The following is a 20,077-nucleotide window of genomic DNA, read 5'->3' as shown; positions in this document are numbered from 1 at the left end:
TCTTGCCTAATTACATTGAAATGTCTAGGTATTAACCAGGTAATAGTGAGGTACAAACTCGGAAGTACTAAGTAATTATTTTTGGTAACAAGATGGTAAGTACCAGAAAAGTCTTGCCTAATTACACTGAAATGTCTAGGTATTACTCAGGTAATAGTGAGGTACAAACTCGGAAGTACTAAGTAATTATTTTGGGTAACAAGATGGTAAGTACCAGGAAAGTCTTGCCTAATTACACTGAAATGTCTAGGTATTACCCAGGTAATAGTGAGGTACAAACTCGGAAGTACTAAGTAATTATTTTGGGTAACAAGATGGTAAGTACCAGGACAGTCTTGCCTAATTACACTGAAATGGAACTAGGTAATAAAAAGGTACATGGGTGGTACAAACTCCAAAGTACTAGGTAATTATGTTGGTTAACAAGATGGTAAGAACAAGGACAGTTCAATTTAATTACACTGAAATATCTCGCAGGTTCTAGGTAATAACCAGGTAAGTGTGAGGTACAAGCCTCAGTAACATGATGATAAGTACCAATAGTCTCCTTACCCTGACATACCTCACAGGTTCTAGGTAATAACCAGGTAAGTGTGAGGTACTAACCCCAGTAACATGATGATAAGTACCAATACAGTTTCCTTACCCTGACATACCTCACATGTTCTAGACAATAACCAGGTAAGTGTGAGGTACTTACCCCAGTAATATGATGATAAGTACCAATACTGTTCATTTTAATCAGTCTTTATTTATTTGATTTAAAAATAAAAGGTCAATACCTAATAACAGAGAACAAATAGCTTATTTCTCTTTACTGAGTTCTTACCATGTAGTTCAACAAACAACCCTCTGTAGAACATCCTACTGTAAGTACCATGTAAAACACTGTGTAACTAACAGAACTTTCTGCTTAATAAAGGAGTAAAAGGACTGTAAAAGAAAGCAGAGCTTATTTCTCTGGTTTTACTCAGTTCTTACCATGTAGTTCAACAAACAACCCTCTGTAGAACATCCTTCTGTAAGTACCATGTAAAACACTGTGTAACTAACAGAACTTTCTGCTTAATAAAGGAGTAAAAGGACTGTAAAAGAAAGCAGAGCTTATTTCTCTGGTTTTACTCAGTTCTTACCATGTAGTTCAACAAATAGCCCTCTGTAGAACATCCTTCTGTAAGTACCATGTAAAACACTGTGTAACTAACAGAACTTTCTGCTTAATAAAGGAGTAAAAGGACTGTAAAAGAAAGCAGAGCTTATTTCTCTGGTTTTACTCAGTTCTTACCATGTAGTTCAACAAATAACCCTCTGTAGAACATCCTTCTGTAAGTACCATGTAAAACACTGTGTAACTAACAGAACTTTCTGCTTAATAAAGGAGTAAAAGGACTGTAAAAGAAAGCAGAGCTTATTTCTCTGGTTTTACTCAGTTCTTACCATGTAGTTCAACAAATAACCCTCTGTAGAACATCCTTCTGTAAGTACCATGTAAAACACTGTGTAACTAACAGAACTTTCTGCTTAATAAAGGAGTAAAAGGACTGTAAAAGAAAGCAGAGCTTATTTCTCTGGTTTTACTCAGTTCTTACCATGTAGTTCAACAAATAAGCACTTCAAAAAGAACAACATACAACTTCAAAACAAAACAGAACTGTTTACTGTTTATTATTTATCTCTTTTTTGACACAACCAAGCATGCATGACTGAACTTACATATATATACAATGAGAAAAGCTGAGGACAGCTTTCATTGGGGTAAGCAGCTTGCGGGCAGGAGCTTGCCTTCGCCCCCTTGACCCTTCCAAGCCACTTTAAATTTTCTTACTATGTATAGGTACAGGTTTGAGTAAAATGAACACTGTTATTTTATTCTATAAACTACTGACAATATTTCTCCCAAATACTAAATACAAATATTGTTATTTAGAGCAGAAAATGAGAAATGGTCAAAATAATGAAAAAGATGCTTTAGTGCTTTCAGATCTCAAATAATGCAAACAAAAGCAGTTAATATTAATTTAGAAACAACTATAATAATGTTTTAAGAGTTCAGAAACCAATATTTGGTGGTTTTAATAACCCTGATTTTTAATCAGTTTTATTTCTTGCGTCTTGGCATCATGCTCTCTCTCCTCCACCAGTCTTTCACACTGCTTTTGGATGATCTAACTCCGTCACTCCTGGTGCCACAATTCAAGCACTTGTGATTATCCATTTTCCTCTTGATTACATTCTAGTGGTTTTTGAAGTGGTATGTTAATTTATATATATTTAACATGTAAGACCTTATTCTACAAATTATGTTTAAAAAGGGGGTAAATACACATATTCTTATGGTATACTTTTTCACCCTTAAACCTTGTGACATGCTCTAATATCTTTAAACAAACGGCCAAGTATTCCATTCCTGTGCTGTCTTCCTAGCCAAGAATTCCACTCTATAAACCTTAAATTCATTTTTAGGGATTTCTCAGTCAGGTTACCTCTGTACCTATAGATGTCTTCTTTATAATTTCGCCAGGCTCTTTCAATATGCTGGGTATGAGCTCCATTCCCAGGATGTACAAAATGTTGCTGGTGATTGACTTGATAGTGGATATAGCCATGCTGAGCCAATGTGTTGTATGCACCCCAGGAGTCACTAATTACATGAGATCCAGGTCTAACATACTTCCTTATAATTGGCAACAAACGCCTCCTGGAACGATTTTTCACAAGTTTTAAAATGGGGCGCCTTCTTGAATGCTTCACCTCCAGCATGCCAAAAACCCATGAGCTCCTACGCCATGTAGGCCCTCGCCTCCCACGTCCATACTAAAAAACAAACAAACATTAGTCAGCAGTCGATTGTGCACAAGCAGACATATATAAAGTACTAGAGACCCATGCTTGAGTAAAAGTACAAGTACAAGTGTCTTGAGTAGAAGTGTTCTTTAAGAACTATACGTACTAAAGTAGTCAACATTTTTTGTACTTAAGTACTGCAAGTAGTTCATTCTAAAATGTTCGACTCAAATACTGAAAGTAAAGTACAAGTATTGGGAATGAACAGGATAGAGTTCATGTACACGGAATGTTCCATTAACTCTCTAAACAAATCTGCCAATAGAGAAGCTAAACACAACTGACAACAAGAAATTTGGATATTTTAACCAAATCAGCATAAAAAAGGTGACTAGTTGGTTTATCACTGTTGTAAAATAAACTAAAGAAGTCAAAGGCCAGATACAAGTGTTTCTTATGTAAAAACAAATGATTAGCACCTTAAAACACTGAGCTTAACTCTTTATAAACAAAAACATGTTGAAAATGTTCCTTTCTCATTTAATTTGTCTACACCCATTGCCTGCATAAGCCAATAAAAAAAATAGGCAGTAAAACGAGTGAATCAGAAGACACATGCGCACTCTCTCTCACACACACACACGCGGGTGCGCACTTACAACCACACGCACACACACGCGCACCTACACACACCAACATAATACTCCAGTAGATACAGATACAGCATTTTAGTACTTAAGTACAGTAGTGAAGTAAAAATAAGACTCCAGTAGATACAGATACAGCATTTTAGTACTTAAGTACAGTAGTGTAGTAAAAATAATAGTCCAGTAGAGTACAGTGGTGAAGTAGTTCTACTTCATTACTATGCATCTCTGTGCACATGTTATTAAACAAAAAATTCAACAAGAATTCAACAAGAATTCAAAATAACTCACCTTTCTTTTGTGTCTGAATTTGCTTTCATCAATTGCAACAAAAGCTCTCCTCCCTCCAACTTTCATTTTCCTTCTTCTCTCATATCGCCTTATTGCTCGTCCACACACTTTCCGCAGATGTGTAGTCACCCTGGTCAAGGACTTGCTGCTCCCACATACACCATCTTCTATCATATCCACATGTCTCTTCCTTAAACCCTGAGCCAGACTAAAAATAAAGAATGGGACACTCAGGACAATAAAAAAACAAAAGGTATAAGATGGGATGAACTAAAGAGGGTTTTCATAGTCTCCTCATATCTACCACAATTTCCGGGCTATTGAACGCACCTGAATGTAAGCCACACCCACTAGAAACTTATTTGTACATATACAGGCCACATTTGACTATAAGCCACTGTTGTCCATGTTATATAACATGATATAGTTACACAGAAAGATACAGTTACAGAAACTTTTAATTAACCCTTTGATGTGCAAGATATGCACACCCCCTCTAATACGCAACATGGGTCAAAAATGACCCGCATTCACTTTCCATGTAAATTCATGTATGGCTGAGGGTTTCTATGATATATCTTAGCAATAAATTAATTCAGAAATTCAGAATTTATAGTATTCCTCAATTAACTTGTTTTTGGTCATCATACATTGTTATTTTATTTTTACCTTTCTTACTTTTTGAATAAAATCAATTTTTGTTTCACTACCCCTCTAATGCACACATGGGTCAAAAATGACCTGCATTCATTTTCTATGTAAATTCGTATATATGGCTGGGTTTTCTTTATGATATATCTTAGCAATAAATTAATTCACTCATTCAGAATTTAAGGTATTCCTCATTTAACTTGTTTTTGATCATTATACATCCATATTTAATTTTTTTACCTTTTGTGCTTTTTGAATAAAATACATTTATATGGAACTCTCCCTCTAATGCACACATTAAAAATGTTAATTCATGTATGGCTGAGTATTTCTTTAGCAATTCCTTAGCAACCACCTAGCAACCACTTAGCAACCCCTTAGCAACCACCTTGTAACACCTTAGCAACCACCTAGCAACACCTTAGCAACACCAGCCACACATCAGCTCTGCAATCACACTCGCAGTTTCTGCATGAACTGCAATCTAGTTATCATTATTATTATTATTATTATTAACACAATCTGTACATAAAAGTCAGAATCAGTTTATTCGTTTATTCGTTATTAGTCAGTGTATTCTTCAAATTAATAAAATATTTCAGATATTGTCACCAAGAATATCATTATCACAAAAATACACTGTAGATAAATGGCCTACCAATGTTCTTAGCTAAGCTACTACAATAGATAAACTACAATAGATTTCTAAAATAGAATGTCAACAGCCAATAGCTAATAATAATTACTTGTAGCATATCAGGAAAAGCCACGAGAGTAAAGTTGTAATATAAAAGGGAGAAGTAGATTAATTACTTGGACAGCCAGTCCAAAAGTAAGTGCTTTTATTCAAAAAGTAAGAAAGGAAAAAATAAATTAAGGTTGTATGATGATCAAAAAACAGTTATTTGAGGAATAACTTAAATTCTGAAAGGCTGAATATATTGCTAAGATATGCCATAGAAACACTTTTTACCTATGTTGCGCATCAAAGGGTTAATGCTGTAGTTTTACAGTTAAGCCGGGGGAACTTTGTGCAATTTAACCCAATCTTGTCGGTTGTGTGTCAGAAAGCCGATTTCTTAAGAGAAAGCTGAGGTCACACACTGGATATTTCATACATCCAAAATACCAACAAAAATATAATCAAACGAATTTCAAAAGATAAAAACGAAAAACTCTGCACAATAGTAGAAAAACTAATATTACACACAAAAAACGCAAATATCACAAAAGTAAATGAACTGAGTATGGGCGACGACACCAAACAAAAATACATTAAAAGAAATGAACAAAAACAATAATTTAACAGCCACTAAATAGGGAAAAAACTGATACTGGATATTTAGAGCCACTTTAAATGCACAAAATGCACGAAGCATGTGAAAAAAGTAGCAGTATGAATCAGTGAGGAAGCAATAAACTAATTTGAATACAAATTTTGGCTAAGCAGCTGATCACGTAACCAAGAAGTGTGCCTGATTTTGTCATTTTGCTACAGAAATGGTGGAGACTGTAGGCGGCCAGTCAGTTTCAGTTGTTTAAAATGCAATTAAAACAGGTGAAAAGAAGTCTGCACAGGACTGCCTTTTCCCGCTCCCGCTACAAATCGTGTGTCAGAGCTGTTTGAGTGATTCTGGGGAGGAATTGTACAGTAACTCTTCAGTAATAATAATAATGGTAACACTTTACAATACTGGTACACAAATAACCATGTATTAATACAAAACGAATGATTTATTCATGGTGAATTAATACATGATTAACGCATAAATAAATACTTAACATACCATGGAGTAATGAAGCATATACATTAATCACGAGGTAATTCACACAAAGGTAACCATTACTAATGGCAAATGTTAAGCACCAACAAATTATTAACTCATTCAGTTAATTAGCACTATGACTTGCTATATTAATTAAGATATTACTTACACCCAAATATAATTATCAACAAAAATGTCTCTACAGTTGTCCCTTTTTTTACATAATGTATAATGTATATTGACACTTCATATAAGCTCCCCAAATATTTGTCAATTAAATTGTAATTTTCTGAATCAGGTGATACTATTTCCATTATTTTCTTAGCTATAATCTAGTATACATTTTATCCACCTACTTTTTGCTACTCTCTTTTGCATACTTGTTTAGTCTTCCTTTAACACGGATTCCCAACCCTGGTCCGGAAGTAGTTAGTTTGTTAAGTCGGGTGTGTTGAGAGCAGGGGAAATTCAGGAATAACAACACAACAGCCTGCACACTAATCACTTAAATACACACCCTCATTGTTGATACCTTTTCTCTCATGCACAGTTGGCCTCAGACTTCATAAAACTTTCATCACTGGTCAGGATCTGGCCACAGGACACTGTTAGCTGGATTCATTTGGTTGGTGACTTGTTCTCAATCCATGGTTGTATTTTTAAAAGGTGGCACTGCCATGCTGAGAATGGTCAATATCTGGTGCATGACAGTGACAAAATACTTTTTAGATGCCACAGATAGCCATATTAATCAATAACCTGATAATCATTTAACGTGTACTTAGTACATGTCTAAACCATTTGTTAATCTATCTATATGTTATTAGTTAATGTATGTATGCATGATAATGTGCCCCACCAAGTAAAGTCATGACATAATTCATATACATAAGCCATTAGTTAAGTTATCCACAGGTCATTAGTTAATGTATTAGTATATTATAATGTGCCCCACCAAATAAAGTCATGACATAATTCATATACATAAGGTCATTAGTTACTGTATTAGCATATTATTCTGTGCCCCATCAAGTAAAGGCATGACAATACATACATTTGTAAATCATCAGGTGATGTACTCATACGGATTATGAATTTACAGTGTGTACAAATAACTGTTCATATTTTGTTGACTGTGTTCATACAAGCATTTGTTAAATAACAATTCCCAAATACCATGAAGTAAACAAATTAAAAGAGACAACATTTTTGTAACATTTTTATTTTTTGTCTGTCAATGAAAGCACATTAAAGTGACTATGAACGTATACAGACAATATCTAAACAAGATTCGACAACAAAAAAGGCTCACAGTCTCGTCTTCAAACAAAAAATATTGCTAATTCTTTAGCACATTTCTAAACAACAAAAAAGGCTCACAGCCTGGTCTTCTAACAAAAACTATTGCTAATTCTTTAGCACATTTCTAAACAGAAAAAAATATACTTTTTACTTTCGGAAAAACAACATAAGCTGCATCAAAATAAAAAAAGTCCAGTTCTTTTTTAAAAATATAAAAAAAAAAATCAGCTCAAGACCAGCTGGTCATCTAGAAAAAAGGTACTTTATGATAGTTGGCTAGCTCATTAACTAGCTCTTGACCAGCATAGGGTATTTTTTTTTTTGGATGACCAGCTGGTCTTGAGCTGGATTTTTAACAGGGATATCTGTCAGTTACCAGGGGTGCCGTACTTATAACAAAGGCATTGAACATTTATGGCTTCATTTCAAAATAATAATAAACATATAATTACTTTAGTAGGTTCTTCTTAATAAACCAGCTCTTTCTTTAGACAAACAAAAACTGTTCTTCTGTGCATTTGTACATTCGTACTAATTTCAGATCAAAATCTAAGAATCCTCCAGTGCCCTTACTTCCTGTTAATGTCAAGCAGATCCCCTTTCTCTTTCAGTGCACATATCCTGGTTTGGTTGATTTTAAGTAAACATTGGTCTTCACAAAGCTTAGCAAACTTTTGCAAGTTGCTACCTTTTCTGAAATTAACCCTCAGGGCACGGAACATTTCAGGATTAACCACTGCCAACTCTGCTATATGGGCCTGGTTAACAATTGTATTTCTGTCCACGCGTGTCTTGCAGTACGCCTCCGACTTCGTTAGACCTTTTTTCACCAGCTCCAAAACGGTATCATACCGTTTGATAGAATCTTCTGGTGTTCTCACTGAAATATACATCAATGCACAGACAGTGTAAAGATGATTAAGTCTGATTAATGAAAACTGAAATACAGCACAGGGACATCTGTCCTAAGGGTTTCACCCCCCAACACCCCGCCAACCCACACATCAGTTGCACTGATTCAATAAAGTTAAGTAAAGAGCACATTTTGAAATGTACTAAGTAAGAAGATCACATTTTTATGGAGCCCGGGAGGGGCTGTAAATAAATAAAAAAAATTAAATAGAGTGAACGAAACAGCAGTTCGAGCTCATGACTTCTTTAATTCGTGCTTACGATTTCTGTAATTTGAGCGAAGGTTTTTTATGCGCAATAAGACAAGAAGCTCAGAGAGAAGGGGCATTTTCCTCTCTTGGGCTGTAACAGGGGTGCGGTGATGATAATCAGTTATCTACATTTATAACCTGCTGATAACAATGCACTTGTGTTAAAGTTAGATAGTACAGTGTGCAGCTCTATAGTGCGTGGGGGAGAACCAACCATGGCGATTCCACAGCGCGTGGGGAATAGCCGACCGTGGCGCCGGTTCTGTGCTGCGAGAGGCCTGCCATGTGGGTAGAGTGCACGCAGTCCTTCGCAGAGCTTATTTACCAACAATATAGACAATTTCAAACAATTTCAGCCATGAATAAAGAAAACAAACATTTTACTGAGGCAGGATGACTGTAACCAGATCAAATCAAAGTTAAGGTGCAATGTGGAACTGTTTATTATTTTCTTATTTCTTATTAACAATAATATAACAAAGAAGAATAATTTTATAAGTATACAGCTATAAGACTTAGGTCCAAATGTACACTGTAAAAGGCAATAAAGAAAATACAAAATTAATGCAATGTGTGACAGTTGTCTATGAAGAGTTCATATAAGAGCTGCTTTAAATATGTTACACTTTATCAAAACAGCTGGTCTAAAATACTATTAATACAATGTTTTAACATGTTTAGTGAATGGGTAGTTCATATAATAATTTGGATCAATTTGATCATTTATTCCAATATGTTTCCTAAAATTATTCTGTTTGTATATCTGATAAAATGGCCCGAATATCTGCATATTGTCAAATCAGTGTCCTGCCTAGGAATATGCCACAAGCTTTAAATAAAAATATATAATAATTATAAACTTGTTGAAGGTATATTTTCTAAATTGGGTGTTTATATTTTTTGCTACAAAGATTAAAATATAGATGAAATCTATCATAAAAGTAATAATGATGTAACCAGATTTAAGAAGGTGTGCATTTCTTGGAGGCTGGCTGAATGTTATTGAGAAATTAATAAACACATTTCCACATTGCATCATAACTTTGATTTGATCTGGTTTTAATAACACACATACAGTCATCCTGCCTCAGTAAAATGTTTGTTTCCTTTATTCATGGCTGGAATTGTTTGAAATTGTCTATATTGTTGGTAAATAAGCTCCACGAAGGGCTGCGCGCGCTCTACCCACATGTCAGGCGTCTTGTGGTGCGGAACCGACACCACGGTCAGCTATTCCCCACGGTCGCCTCTTCCCTCTGAGCTTCTTGTCTTATTGCACATAAAAAAAATGTTCCCTCGAATTACAGAAATCATGAGCACGAATTAAAAAAATTGTGGGCACAAATTGCAAATTGTGAGCACACAATGCAAATCGTTCACTCAAATGAAAGAAAACGTGTGCACAAACTGCTATATCGTTCCCTCGATTTAATTATTTTTTATTCCCGGCCCCTCCCGGGCTCCGTACATTTTTCTCTCTAAGTGGAAGTAAAATATAGATAGTTTAAACATTTAATTAAGTACAGTATCAAAGTATTTGCCACCTCTGCCTATTGATTGCAACATGTTTTTTTTTACTTTTAACCTCTGGTTATGGATCAGGAATTGATAATGTTAGCATACCTCGGCTGAAATAATCAGTCTTTGATTTCCTCAATTTCTTTTTCTTTTGCTTCTTCTTTTTGAGCAAGGCCTCAGAATCCTCTGAATCTGAAGACGTTGATGAGTCTGTAGAGGTTGGAGAATGCTGAGATGTAGCAGACATCCGAAGGGTTGACTGCTGAGGTCCTGCAGATGACTGATGTTGATCATCAAGTTTTAGTTTAAGAGCTGTGAAGAGAGCAATGGAATGTCATTACAATTTTGTCCAACAAAACATATACACTTGCATTCCAGTTCTATGCTTACAAGTCCTTTTAGTCCATCTTAATATGAGGTTTTGGCAGAAAATGTTGGAAAATGTCAACAACAGATATGTAAAAAAATCCTAAATCAAAATTGCAGTAAATATTTTTACCATGCCTGTTGCCTTTTATGCCACTATTACCCTTACCTTTTTATATGCATTTGAAATCAATTAAACTCAAAAATTGTAGATTTAATATGTGCTTTTAACAATATAATACTGTTTAAGTAGTTGACATACTTACTGTCCTCAAGTCTCTCACGGAGATAATTCCTTTCCTCTACTAAGGATGCTACCTTTTCTTCCAGATTATTTATCTTCATCTTCTGCATCTCTACCGTCTGTTTGGCATTTTGCAGTGCAGACTGGACTGTAGGAGCAGCTTGAAAGTCAAATCACAAATACATTTTTGTTGTTGTTTTTTTTTTTTTTCGATTTTCAGCTTAGATACACCTAAAGAAACATTAAGTCAAACAAATTAAGTCTCAGGTTGAACTGCTTATTTGTTATTTACAGCATGATTTTGTTGGTGGCAAAATTGGTTTCAAATGCACTTTTTTGCAAAATAAATATCTTCCAAGGTGATCACGTGACAAAAGATACCTACCAGTTTGATCTTTCTTCAGCTGTTGTGCAGGTTGAGTGGTTAAGGAATGATGTTTCTTCACTAGTACAAGGCATAAAGAGAAACACAAAATATTTTCATTTCATATTTTCAAACACAAAATTCATATTTTCCCAGAAATTATTTGATTCATAATTTAGCAAACAACTGCTTCTTTTTATATGAACATTTGTACCATAGATTTTATGTTCAGCAATAGAATACAATCTCTGTCTGATTAAAAAAACAACATGCTTGAATATGAGCAGGATAAGAACGCAACTCAGAGGAGGAGAGAAGGAGAGGCTATACATAACTTGTCATGGTTAAATTTGTTTTCGATTCGTTTCACCTAGTTGTGGGTTTACAGAAACACAAAATATTAAATCAGAATTAATATTTTCACAGAAATTATTTAATTATTAATTTCATTTTATACGATTAATAAAATGATTCATTTTATAAAATATAAATACATCATTAAACAAAATATAAAATATAAATACATGATAATTTACAAAAAGCTATGTATTTGTTACAGTAGGAAAACACATACTGCTCTGAAATACAAGAAAATTACTGCACCTTTTTCAGCATTCGCAGTAGGTTCTGTCACTTGCTCAACTGCTTTCTTCACTGCAGTGGTGGACACAACTGAAACAATTCAAAATGATAAAAATTAAGCAACCATGATTTTAATAAATGTAAAGAAAAGATGAATAATAATAATAATAATCAGCAACAACAGCAACAAAAATAATATTAATAAATGGAAACCTCCAGTGTAAAATAAAGTCAGGATGTAGTAAAATAAGACAATGAGTATAAACTTCTATTGAGTAGCCCACCTCCGTTCGCTCTCTGCAATACAAACTACTGTGTTTTTAGCCAAGGATCCAAACAGGCTCACAGCGGTAGCTACAGGGGCATAGTGTTGTCTATGCCCCTATCACTTGCATTGTGAGCCTGTTGGTAGCCTCAGCTAAATGCACAGTATGTCAAGCTGCTGGGGGCAAACAGAGGTGGGCTTTTTGACAAAAGCTTATACTAGTTATCATGTTTCATTACACCCCAACTTAATTTCACACTGAAGTTCTCCTTTAATACTACATGCCTATATTGTTGTTGTTACTGTTACATTAAATTATTAATGATACATTTGAGTTATGAGGCAATAAGTTTAGCATTCTGATTAGCAAGTCTTAAATGAACTCACTCGGTTCTGAAACTTTTCTTTTAACGTGTCTGGAGACAGGTACTTCTATGGTAAAGATGTCGGCAAGGGAGAGAGGGAAGCAAGAAAAGAAAAAGACTAGGTTAAAATAAACTGACACACAAGCTGTAACTAAATGCTAAATAGCCTTGGACTAACATTATGTTCACGTAAATCATTAATGAAAAGCTATTAAACTGATAGAGTGTAAATAAAAGAGGGTTACCAGAGCAATTACACCAAATGAAGAAGTGTAAACATTGGTGTGCAGTGGCTAAGCGTTTTATGAGGTACTCGGCTTGGTGAAAGTTAGCTGGCTAGCCATCTACTTAACTAGTTCAACATTTAAAACGAAATAAATGTACTCTACAAAGAGCTGTGTGCTTTATGACACAAACGACACTCGTTTACTCACCATATACATCGTCGGTATACTTTGCTGGAACTTTGCCAGACCGTTTCGCCCGCTTGCTCTCCATCTTCTCACTGCCATGAGCTGGAACCTGGCGCGCTTCTGGTGGTCGCGGGGGGCATAAATTCCCACACACCTTCCTGCTCGCCGGGGGGGGGGGGCTGAACTGCAAAATGGTGACGGGCTGTCTCTCAAATCCAATATGAAGCTCAGGCGGGTCTTGGATGTGTTTGGTGTTGTCCCAGTTTGTAAAAACCTCCAAAGTAGGCGCAGTTCCACTGATTTGTACATTTCTTAAGGTGTGTATGATATTTACACTGCCCTGCAGTGTGCTTTTTTTTTCCTACTCCAGGTGGGTTTTTTTTTTCGGTCACATTAGGTCTGTTTTACATGCGCACTAGCCAGCTAGCTACGAAGACAATGAATTTGACCAGAGAATTATTATACATTTTAATTCATGCCACTGGAAAAAAAAATATTAAGCTTATCAAATGGCTTCAAAAAAGAAAGCTGCTGGCAAAGACTGTCAAGTGTCCGAAATGCAGAAGAGATATGAAGATGGAAAAACGAAACAATACTTCAGATGGCCTAGTGTGGTGGGTATTATGTTTTAACTTTATTACTTTGTTTTTACTTTAATTACTATATCTTGTTACTTAAATCCTAGACTAACATTAACGTGATCTTCCATGACAGGCTACAATAATTTTATGTATTTACTATATATTTCCTGTCACACTTAGAGAACGTGGGTTTAAGCGTACTTTAGTTAACTGCCTATATATATATATATATATATTTTTTTTTTTTCTTTAAAAATACCTTGGCAGTTTACTTCTAATGTTTGTGTCATTTAAGTTGACTGAACTTTGTAGTTATTCACTGGACCTGAAGCTTAAATGGCAAAAATTAACAGAATTGTGGTGTTCTAAAATGATTAATCTGTAGTCTATGGTCAGGACCCCACAGGAGTACTATTTGGGTGGTGGGTCATTCACTGCACTACAATGATGCTGGCGTGGTGGTCATGGTGGTAGTGTATGTTGTGCTGGTACAAATGGACCAGACACCTGTCCTTGTTGAACTGTTAACAGTCCACCAGCCAGAAATACCCTGCCAACAGCATCCTGTAAGGTCCTGACCATTAAAAAACAGGGTATACACAGAGGTGAGTAATCCAGGTCCAGAAAGTAAAAAAGTAATTCTTCTGCTGCAGCTAGCTCAGTCACACATAGCCACCCAAGCAGTTTTTAAACAAGAAATGGAACCTGGATTTTTGGTCCAAATTTGAAGAACTCTGCAATAGATTTTGCATAATTTTAAAATTACCTTCGTACCTACATTAAAATGTAATTTCTAATGAGCTAGGTATTACATATTATAGGCCACTGTATTTTTATTTTCTACTGTTTTCTTTCCCATGTCTTTACAGGGAATGTCGGCATAATAGCCACAGAGGCAAAAAATACAGCAGAACCCTGAGAGTGGGATCTTTTTTTGAAAGGTCCAAAATTACCTTGTTGTCATGGATGACATATATTTACAGGTAAGTGTAAAACAATGAAATGTGTAATGCAGAGATTTGATTGAGCTGTTAAGTGTAGATAAAAGGTGTATACTGTAGCAGTTTAAACCTTTCACCTTGTACATAACTTAAACCTTATGAAAATGTGACTACATCGCCAGGTTAATTAGGGCTGCAACAACAAATCAACTAATCAATAATTAATCAATTTTTGAAACATTTGACAACTAATATAATAATCAGTTAATCAAGTTTTCCATTCCACCTTAAATTCCATCCTAACTAGTAGTGATGTAACAATTCATTGATCTGTATCAATGCATCGACCCAAAATGCGCACAATCCGATGACTTAATGTCAAATGTAAGCATTGATGCGTGTGTGTTTCACACATTTACGGACCCATTTTCTCTATGTGCAATGCTCTTTCAAACCTGCTGATAGCAGCACGTTGCTGTCCATTTTATTAATCATTTAACATTGTGAGCTCCAACCTTCCAATCCAGTAGTTGGCGTTAATGCACCTCACCAAAAAAAGATGAAGAAAAATATCGTGCCAAAGTAGAATAGGCTCTCTCTATTTTTATTCTCTTCTTTCTTATTCTCTCTTTCTCTCTCTTCCTCCCTCCCTTCTGTCAGAAATTGTCACATAGAACTTTGAAAGGAAGTTAAAGTAGGTTAACTATTGTTTCTATACATTAGTGTATTACTTTCCAGTGGCATCCTTATTTAAAATGTGTTTTTGTGCTGATTAAGAGTAATAAATAAAGTAGATCTGCAGTATAACTGCTCTTCATTTAGGTTATAGTATGCATTTACTGTGTTGGTTACTGCTTATGGCTATACTCTTATACTTCACATGTAATGATAAAATACTCAAATTATATGTAGTTTGAACTTAAATCCTAAGAAAAGGAACAGCTTATGTGAAATCATAATAAATTGTATAAAATTGAATCGTCTCGTAATCGTAAACTTGCAATGTACACTCCTATTAACTAGATTGACCAGCAGTATCAAAACAAGCCTTAAGCTAATGTTAGCCTAGTTTTTTCTCACAGTGTTACTAGAGCTGAAAATATATCTTATTTTAAGTCATTTTTTCTTGCTCATATTTAGTGAGTTTTTGTTCCACTTTAAAAGTTAATTAATTCAAACATTTTTTTAATAATACATTTAAATCATTCTTTAGGGTGTCTTCTGAATCTGATAATCGATAATGCTCAGTTTAACCGATTACTAAAATGATCATTAGTTACAGCCCTAAATTAAATGTATATGTTTATTGTTTATAGACTCACTTTAACCTCACCCTTTTCATTCTGTTTAGTGGTGATTATAGTTGTCTAAAGATCAAACATGCCTGATACATTAAATGGGCTTTGCAGATTCTCTCAAGGTTTGCGTCTCAGGCAAGTGGACATGATGCAAGATGAAATTGCAAGAAGCTCAAGGACACTTTCCAAGATGGCTTCAGTTCTGAGGAAAATCTGCCACCGTGCCATGAAAAGGTACACCAGAAAACATGGGCAGATGATCGGAGGTGAAGGAGAATTTGCTGTTATTGATGAAAGTAACTTTCGCCATAAACGAAAGGTAGGTGAATGGTATTAATTTAAAACTTCGTATGCTCATGTTTCTTCTTTTGTCTCAGTATGCATAGGTCCTGGTGATTCCCAGTGATGGTACTAGGGGTTTAACAATGCACCTTGACATTATAATACAAAAATGCCAATGCTTTGTGTAAAATGTATGTAATGTAATGCATTCTGTTTATTATTTTTTAATAATACGTGTGCATTGTTTAAAATAAAAGTAAATGATCTGCACAAATCAGAAACCCACTTCTTTCAAGAGAATAGGACATTTTGACCCAATATCAGTAAACTGTGCTGGATGAAAGGAAATCTGACACTTGTACCATATTTTGTTTATGTCTAATACAACCATAAACCATAAAAAGTTGGGAAATTGTGAAAAATGGATTTAAAGTTAAAATGTAGATAAGTATGTTTTGTCCTTGTAAAATCTTAAATTAACTTTTTGTAAAAAAAAAAAAACAATTCACAGTATGGACGAGGGAGAGTTGCCCCCACATGGAGGAGAAAGAAGTGGGTGTTTGGTGTACTCGGAGTAAAGAGAAAACAGCGCCATCCAGTTCTGCGGCTTGTGAGGAGAAGATCAAGACATCATCTTGTACCTATAGTCGTTAAACATGTGCGCCCAGGTACTACACTAATCAGCGATGATTGGAGAGCTTACAGAGGTGCTTTAACAGATATGGGCTACACACATTTTAGTGTTAATCATTCCCAGTGGTTTGTAGATCCCCACACTGGAGCTCATACCCAACATCTTGAGAGAGCATGGTTAACTTACAAAACAAGAATCTGGAGGCTGCGAGGCAACAGGACAGAGCAAATGCTAAAACAGCATCTTTCCTTCATTGAGTGGACATACTGGCTGGGTGACAAACATAGACATGGTACCCTTGGGCGTTTGCTTAAAGATATTAAGCATCAGTTTCCTGTCTAAAGATAGAGGCTTAGTTGATTGTTTTTTTTTTATATAATTTATTTTAGCATTTATAAGACTTAAGGTATTAGACTTTATTAGCTATTTACCTTTTATTTTTTAAGTAAAAAATACTTTTTTGTTGTTTAGAAATGTGCTAAAGAATTTGCAATATTTTTTCGTTAGAAAACAAGGCTGTGAGCCTTTTTTGTTTAGAAATGTGCTAAAGAATTAGCAATATTTTTTGTTTGAAGACGAGACTGTGAGCCTTTTTTGTTGTCGAATCTTGTTTAGATATTGTCTGTATACGTTCATAGTCACTTTAATGTGCTTTCATTGACAGACAAAAAATAAAAATGTTACAAAAATGTTGTCTCTTTTAATTTGTTTACTTCATGGTATTTGGGAATTGTTATTTAACAAATGCTTGTATGAACACAGTCAACAAAATATGAACAGTTATTTGTACACACTGTAAATTCATAATCCGTATGAGTACATCACCTGATGATTTACAAATGTATGTATTGTCATGCCTTTACTTGATGGGGGACAGAATAATATGCTAATACAGTAACTAATGACCTTATGTATATGAATTATGTCATGACTTTATTTGGTGGGGCACATTATAATATACTAATACATTAACTAATGACCTGTGGATAACTTAACTAATGGCTTATGTATATGAATTATGTCATGACTTTACTTGGTGGGGCACATTATCATGCATACATACATTAACTAATAACATATAGATAGATTAACAAATGGTTTAGACATGTACTAAGTACACGTTAAATGATTATCAGGTTATTGATTAATATGGCTATCTGTGGCATCTAAAAAGTATTTTGTCACTGTCATGCACCAGATATTGACCATTCTCAGCATGGCAGTGCCACCTTTTAAAAATACAACCATGGATTGAGAACAAGTCACCAACCAAATGAATCCAGCTAACAGTGTCCTGTGGCCAGATCCTGACCAGTGATGAAAGTTTTATGAAGTCTGAGGCCAACTGTGCATGAGAGAAAAGGTATCAACAATGAGGGTGTGTATTTAAGTGATTAGTGTGCAGGCTGTTGTGTTGTTATTCCTGAATTTCCCCTGCTCTCAACACACCTGACTTAACAAACTAACTACTTCCGGACCAGGGTTGGGAATCCGTGTTAAAGGAAGACTAAACAAGTATGCAAAAGAGAGTAGCAAAAAGTAGGTGGATAAAATGTATACTAGATTATAGCTAAGAAAATAATGGAAATAGTATCACCTGATTCAGAAAATTACAATTTAATTGACAAATATTTGGGGAGCTTATATGAAGTGTCAATATACATTATTCTCTGTATTCCCTTATGTAAAAAAAGGGACAACTGTAGAGACATTTTTGTTGATAATTATATTTGGGTGTAAGTAATATCTTAATTAATATAGCAAGTCATAGTGCTAATTAACTGAATGAGTTAATAATTTGTTGGTGCTTAACATTTGCCATTAGTAATGGTTACCTTTGTGTGAATTACCTCGTGATTAATGTATATGCTTCATTACTCCATGGTATGTTAAGTATTTATTTATGCGTTAATCATGTATTAATTCACCATGAATAAATCATTCGTTTTGTATTAATACATGGTTATTTGTGTACCAGTATTGTAAAGTGTTACCATAATAATAATACTTTTGGGTCATTTAGAGAGGTTTGGGGCTGTATGGAACTTTGTGCCATTTGGATACAGTGTGGGACACTTGGAGACGTTTTTGGCACTCTCCGGTTAATCTTTCATAAAACTCAAACCGTTATAGGTAGCTCAACAAAATTTAGTAGTTAGTGCATATGTGTAAGCAGAATTAGTTTGATATCATCATGTACTTTGAAGATATGATCATTTGTGTGGGACAATAATAGGCGATTTTCAGTTTTTTTTTTTAATTTTCAAAATATATAATCAATGAGAGGTTATTTAATTTACCAAATTTTGGGTTCCATTTTTGGAACCCAAGTATCTACTTTCACATGGTACAGGGGTACAGTGTGTGTGTTTTTTTTTTAATATTCTAAGCTGAACAGAGGGACCCAAAATAGGCGAAAATCGCATTGTATGGCCACCGTGAAAAGGGGTTAATCCCGCGCCCGCCCGACACACACATTTCTACCGCCCTATGAATTTAATTAATTAAATGTAGTTTTTTTATGTACTTATGTATTTATTAAAACAGCAATAAAGCTCTGGATAGCGGAGATTAAGGCATTTTCCATCGGTGTGTGTGTTTCGGTCCATCCTCCGCTTTGATATTTATCAGTAACACTCTGAGGGTTAAGTTTTGCTTGCATTGGCTATTATCTTGAAACTCTTTTAGGCCTGTAAACTGGATGAAGATTGATTCAGGAATAAAAAAATACAATTTAATTCAATTAAATGAATTAATATATGCATTATTATTAGTAGTAGTATTAGTAGTAGTAGCATTGTTATTATTATAATAAAAGCAGTCCGTACAGACCTCTAGCTTATACCCCCGGAAATTGCGGTAATATGGCAATATTGACAACCCAATTGCCAAAAATAGTACTCGCCTGTGTATTATTTGCAACCAGGATGACAATGAAATGTGAGACCGGGAAAATATGGAGTTCTTTCTGATGGAGCATGTAACCTTCCTTCCCCTGTGGCTTGCCCTTCTACACATCCTGGAAAATTAACCAAAACAAAAAGATTTTTGTACCAAATTATAGATCACTGGACTAAAGACAATCCAATTCATGCTTATTTACAATAATTATTATAATACAAACTTACCATCGGTAGCCATCCTTAGTAGTTGCTGTCCTAGTTAGTTTCATTCTGTGTTGGCACACTGAACATTTTTTTTTTGCAGATAAAAGACCCTGATTCTGCAGCCATTTTATCAAACTTTTGCCACCTTTCCCTGCCTTCTTAATTAGTTCCCTAGTTAGAGTCATATACTCAATGTAACAAGCCACTCTTTATATCTGATAAAATTATAACAGACCGAGCAGTTCATCTAATGCTGAACACACGCAAAGAACGCCACAACAGAAGCCTGAGGTTGAGTCATTTTAGGCTGAATACCAAATTGCTCCTTACTCCCTATGTATAGGCAATATAACATTCTACATCGAAATAGTGCATTAGAGAGTGATTTCTATTTACATCTATGTCGGACGATTATCTGTTTTAAATGTTATGCATTATTTCGCTGGAAGAGCCACAGATTCATCATTTATGTGGTGCACTGCATAGGGAGTAGGAAGCAATTTGGAACTCAGC

General features: G+C 34.9%; 1 protein-coding gene and 1 long non-coding RNA gene across 3 annotated transcripts; both read right to left on the bottom strand.

The window, feature by feature from the left end:
- Window positions 1-1,978: 1,978 nt before the first annotated feature.
- LOC125780639 (uncharacterized) lies at window positions 1,979-19,971 on the bottom strand. Its single transcript, XR_007423894.1, has 3 exons — window positions 19,586-19,971; window positions 3,723-3,930; window positions 1,979-2,814 (listed from the first exon to the last, which is right to left on the bottom strand). It is a non-coding gene; the product is annotated as an uncharacterized LOC125780639 (long non-coding RNA).
- Window positions 7,332-12,822, bottom strand: LOC111196154 (uncharacterized). 2 transcript variants are annotated; one of them, XM_049463061.1, is made up of 7 exons: window positions 12,743-12,822; window positions 12,331-12,375; window positions 11,700-11,768; window positions 11,118-11,177; window positions 10,755-10,892; window positions 10,228-10,434; window positions 7,332-8,321 (listed from the first exon to the last, which is right to left on the bottom strand). In XM_049463061.1, the coding sequence occupies exons 1-7, from the start codon at window positions 12,804-12,806 to the stop codon at window positions 8,011-8,013; spliced, it is 894 nt and encodes a 297-aa protein (XP_049319018.1). In that variant the 5' UTR covers window positions 12,807-12,822; the 3' UTR covers window positions 7,332-8,010. The 2 variants fall into 2 exon arrangements, with proteins under 2 accessions (XP_049319018.1, XP_049319019.1); XM_049463062.1 differs by lacking the exon at window positions 10,755-10,892.
- Window positions 19,972-20,077: the final 106 nt, after the last annotated feature.

Source organism: Astyanax mexicanus, chromosome 13 (genome assembly GCF_023375975.1).
Source record: "Astyanax mexicanus isolate ESR-SI-001 chromosome 13, AstMex3_surface, whole genome shotgun sequence".
Lineage (NCBI taxonomy): Eukaryota > Metazoa > Chordata > Actinopteri > Characiformes > Acestrorhamphidae > Astyanax > Astyanax mexicanus.
The sequence above is the reverse complement of the archived record's forward strand: the minus strand, read 5'-3'. Positions and strand labels throughout refer to the sequence as shown.

Excerpts from the sequence above, each read along its gene's own strand:
- LOC111196154 (XM_049463061.1), bottom strand. The coding sequence starts at position 12,806 with ATGGAGAGCAAGCGGGCGAAACGGTCTGGCAAAGTTCCAGCAAAGTAT. Across the intron at positions 12,376-12,742 it reads GTATACCGACGATGTATATG|AAGTACCTGTCTCCAGACAC; the intron begins GTGAGTAAACGA and ends TCTTTACCATAG. Across the intron at positions 10,435-10,754 it reads CCGTGAGAGACTTGAGGACA|CTCTTAAACTAAAACTTGAT; the intron begins GTAAGTATGTCA and ends CTCTCTTCACAG.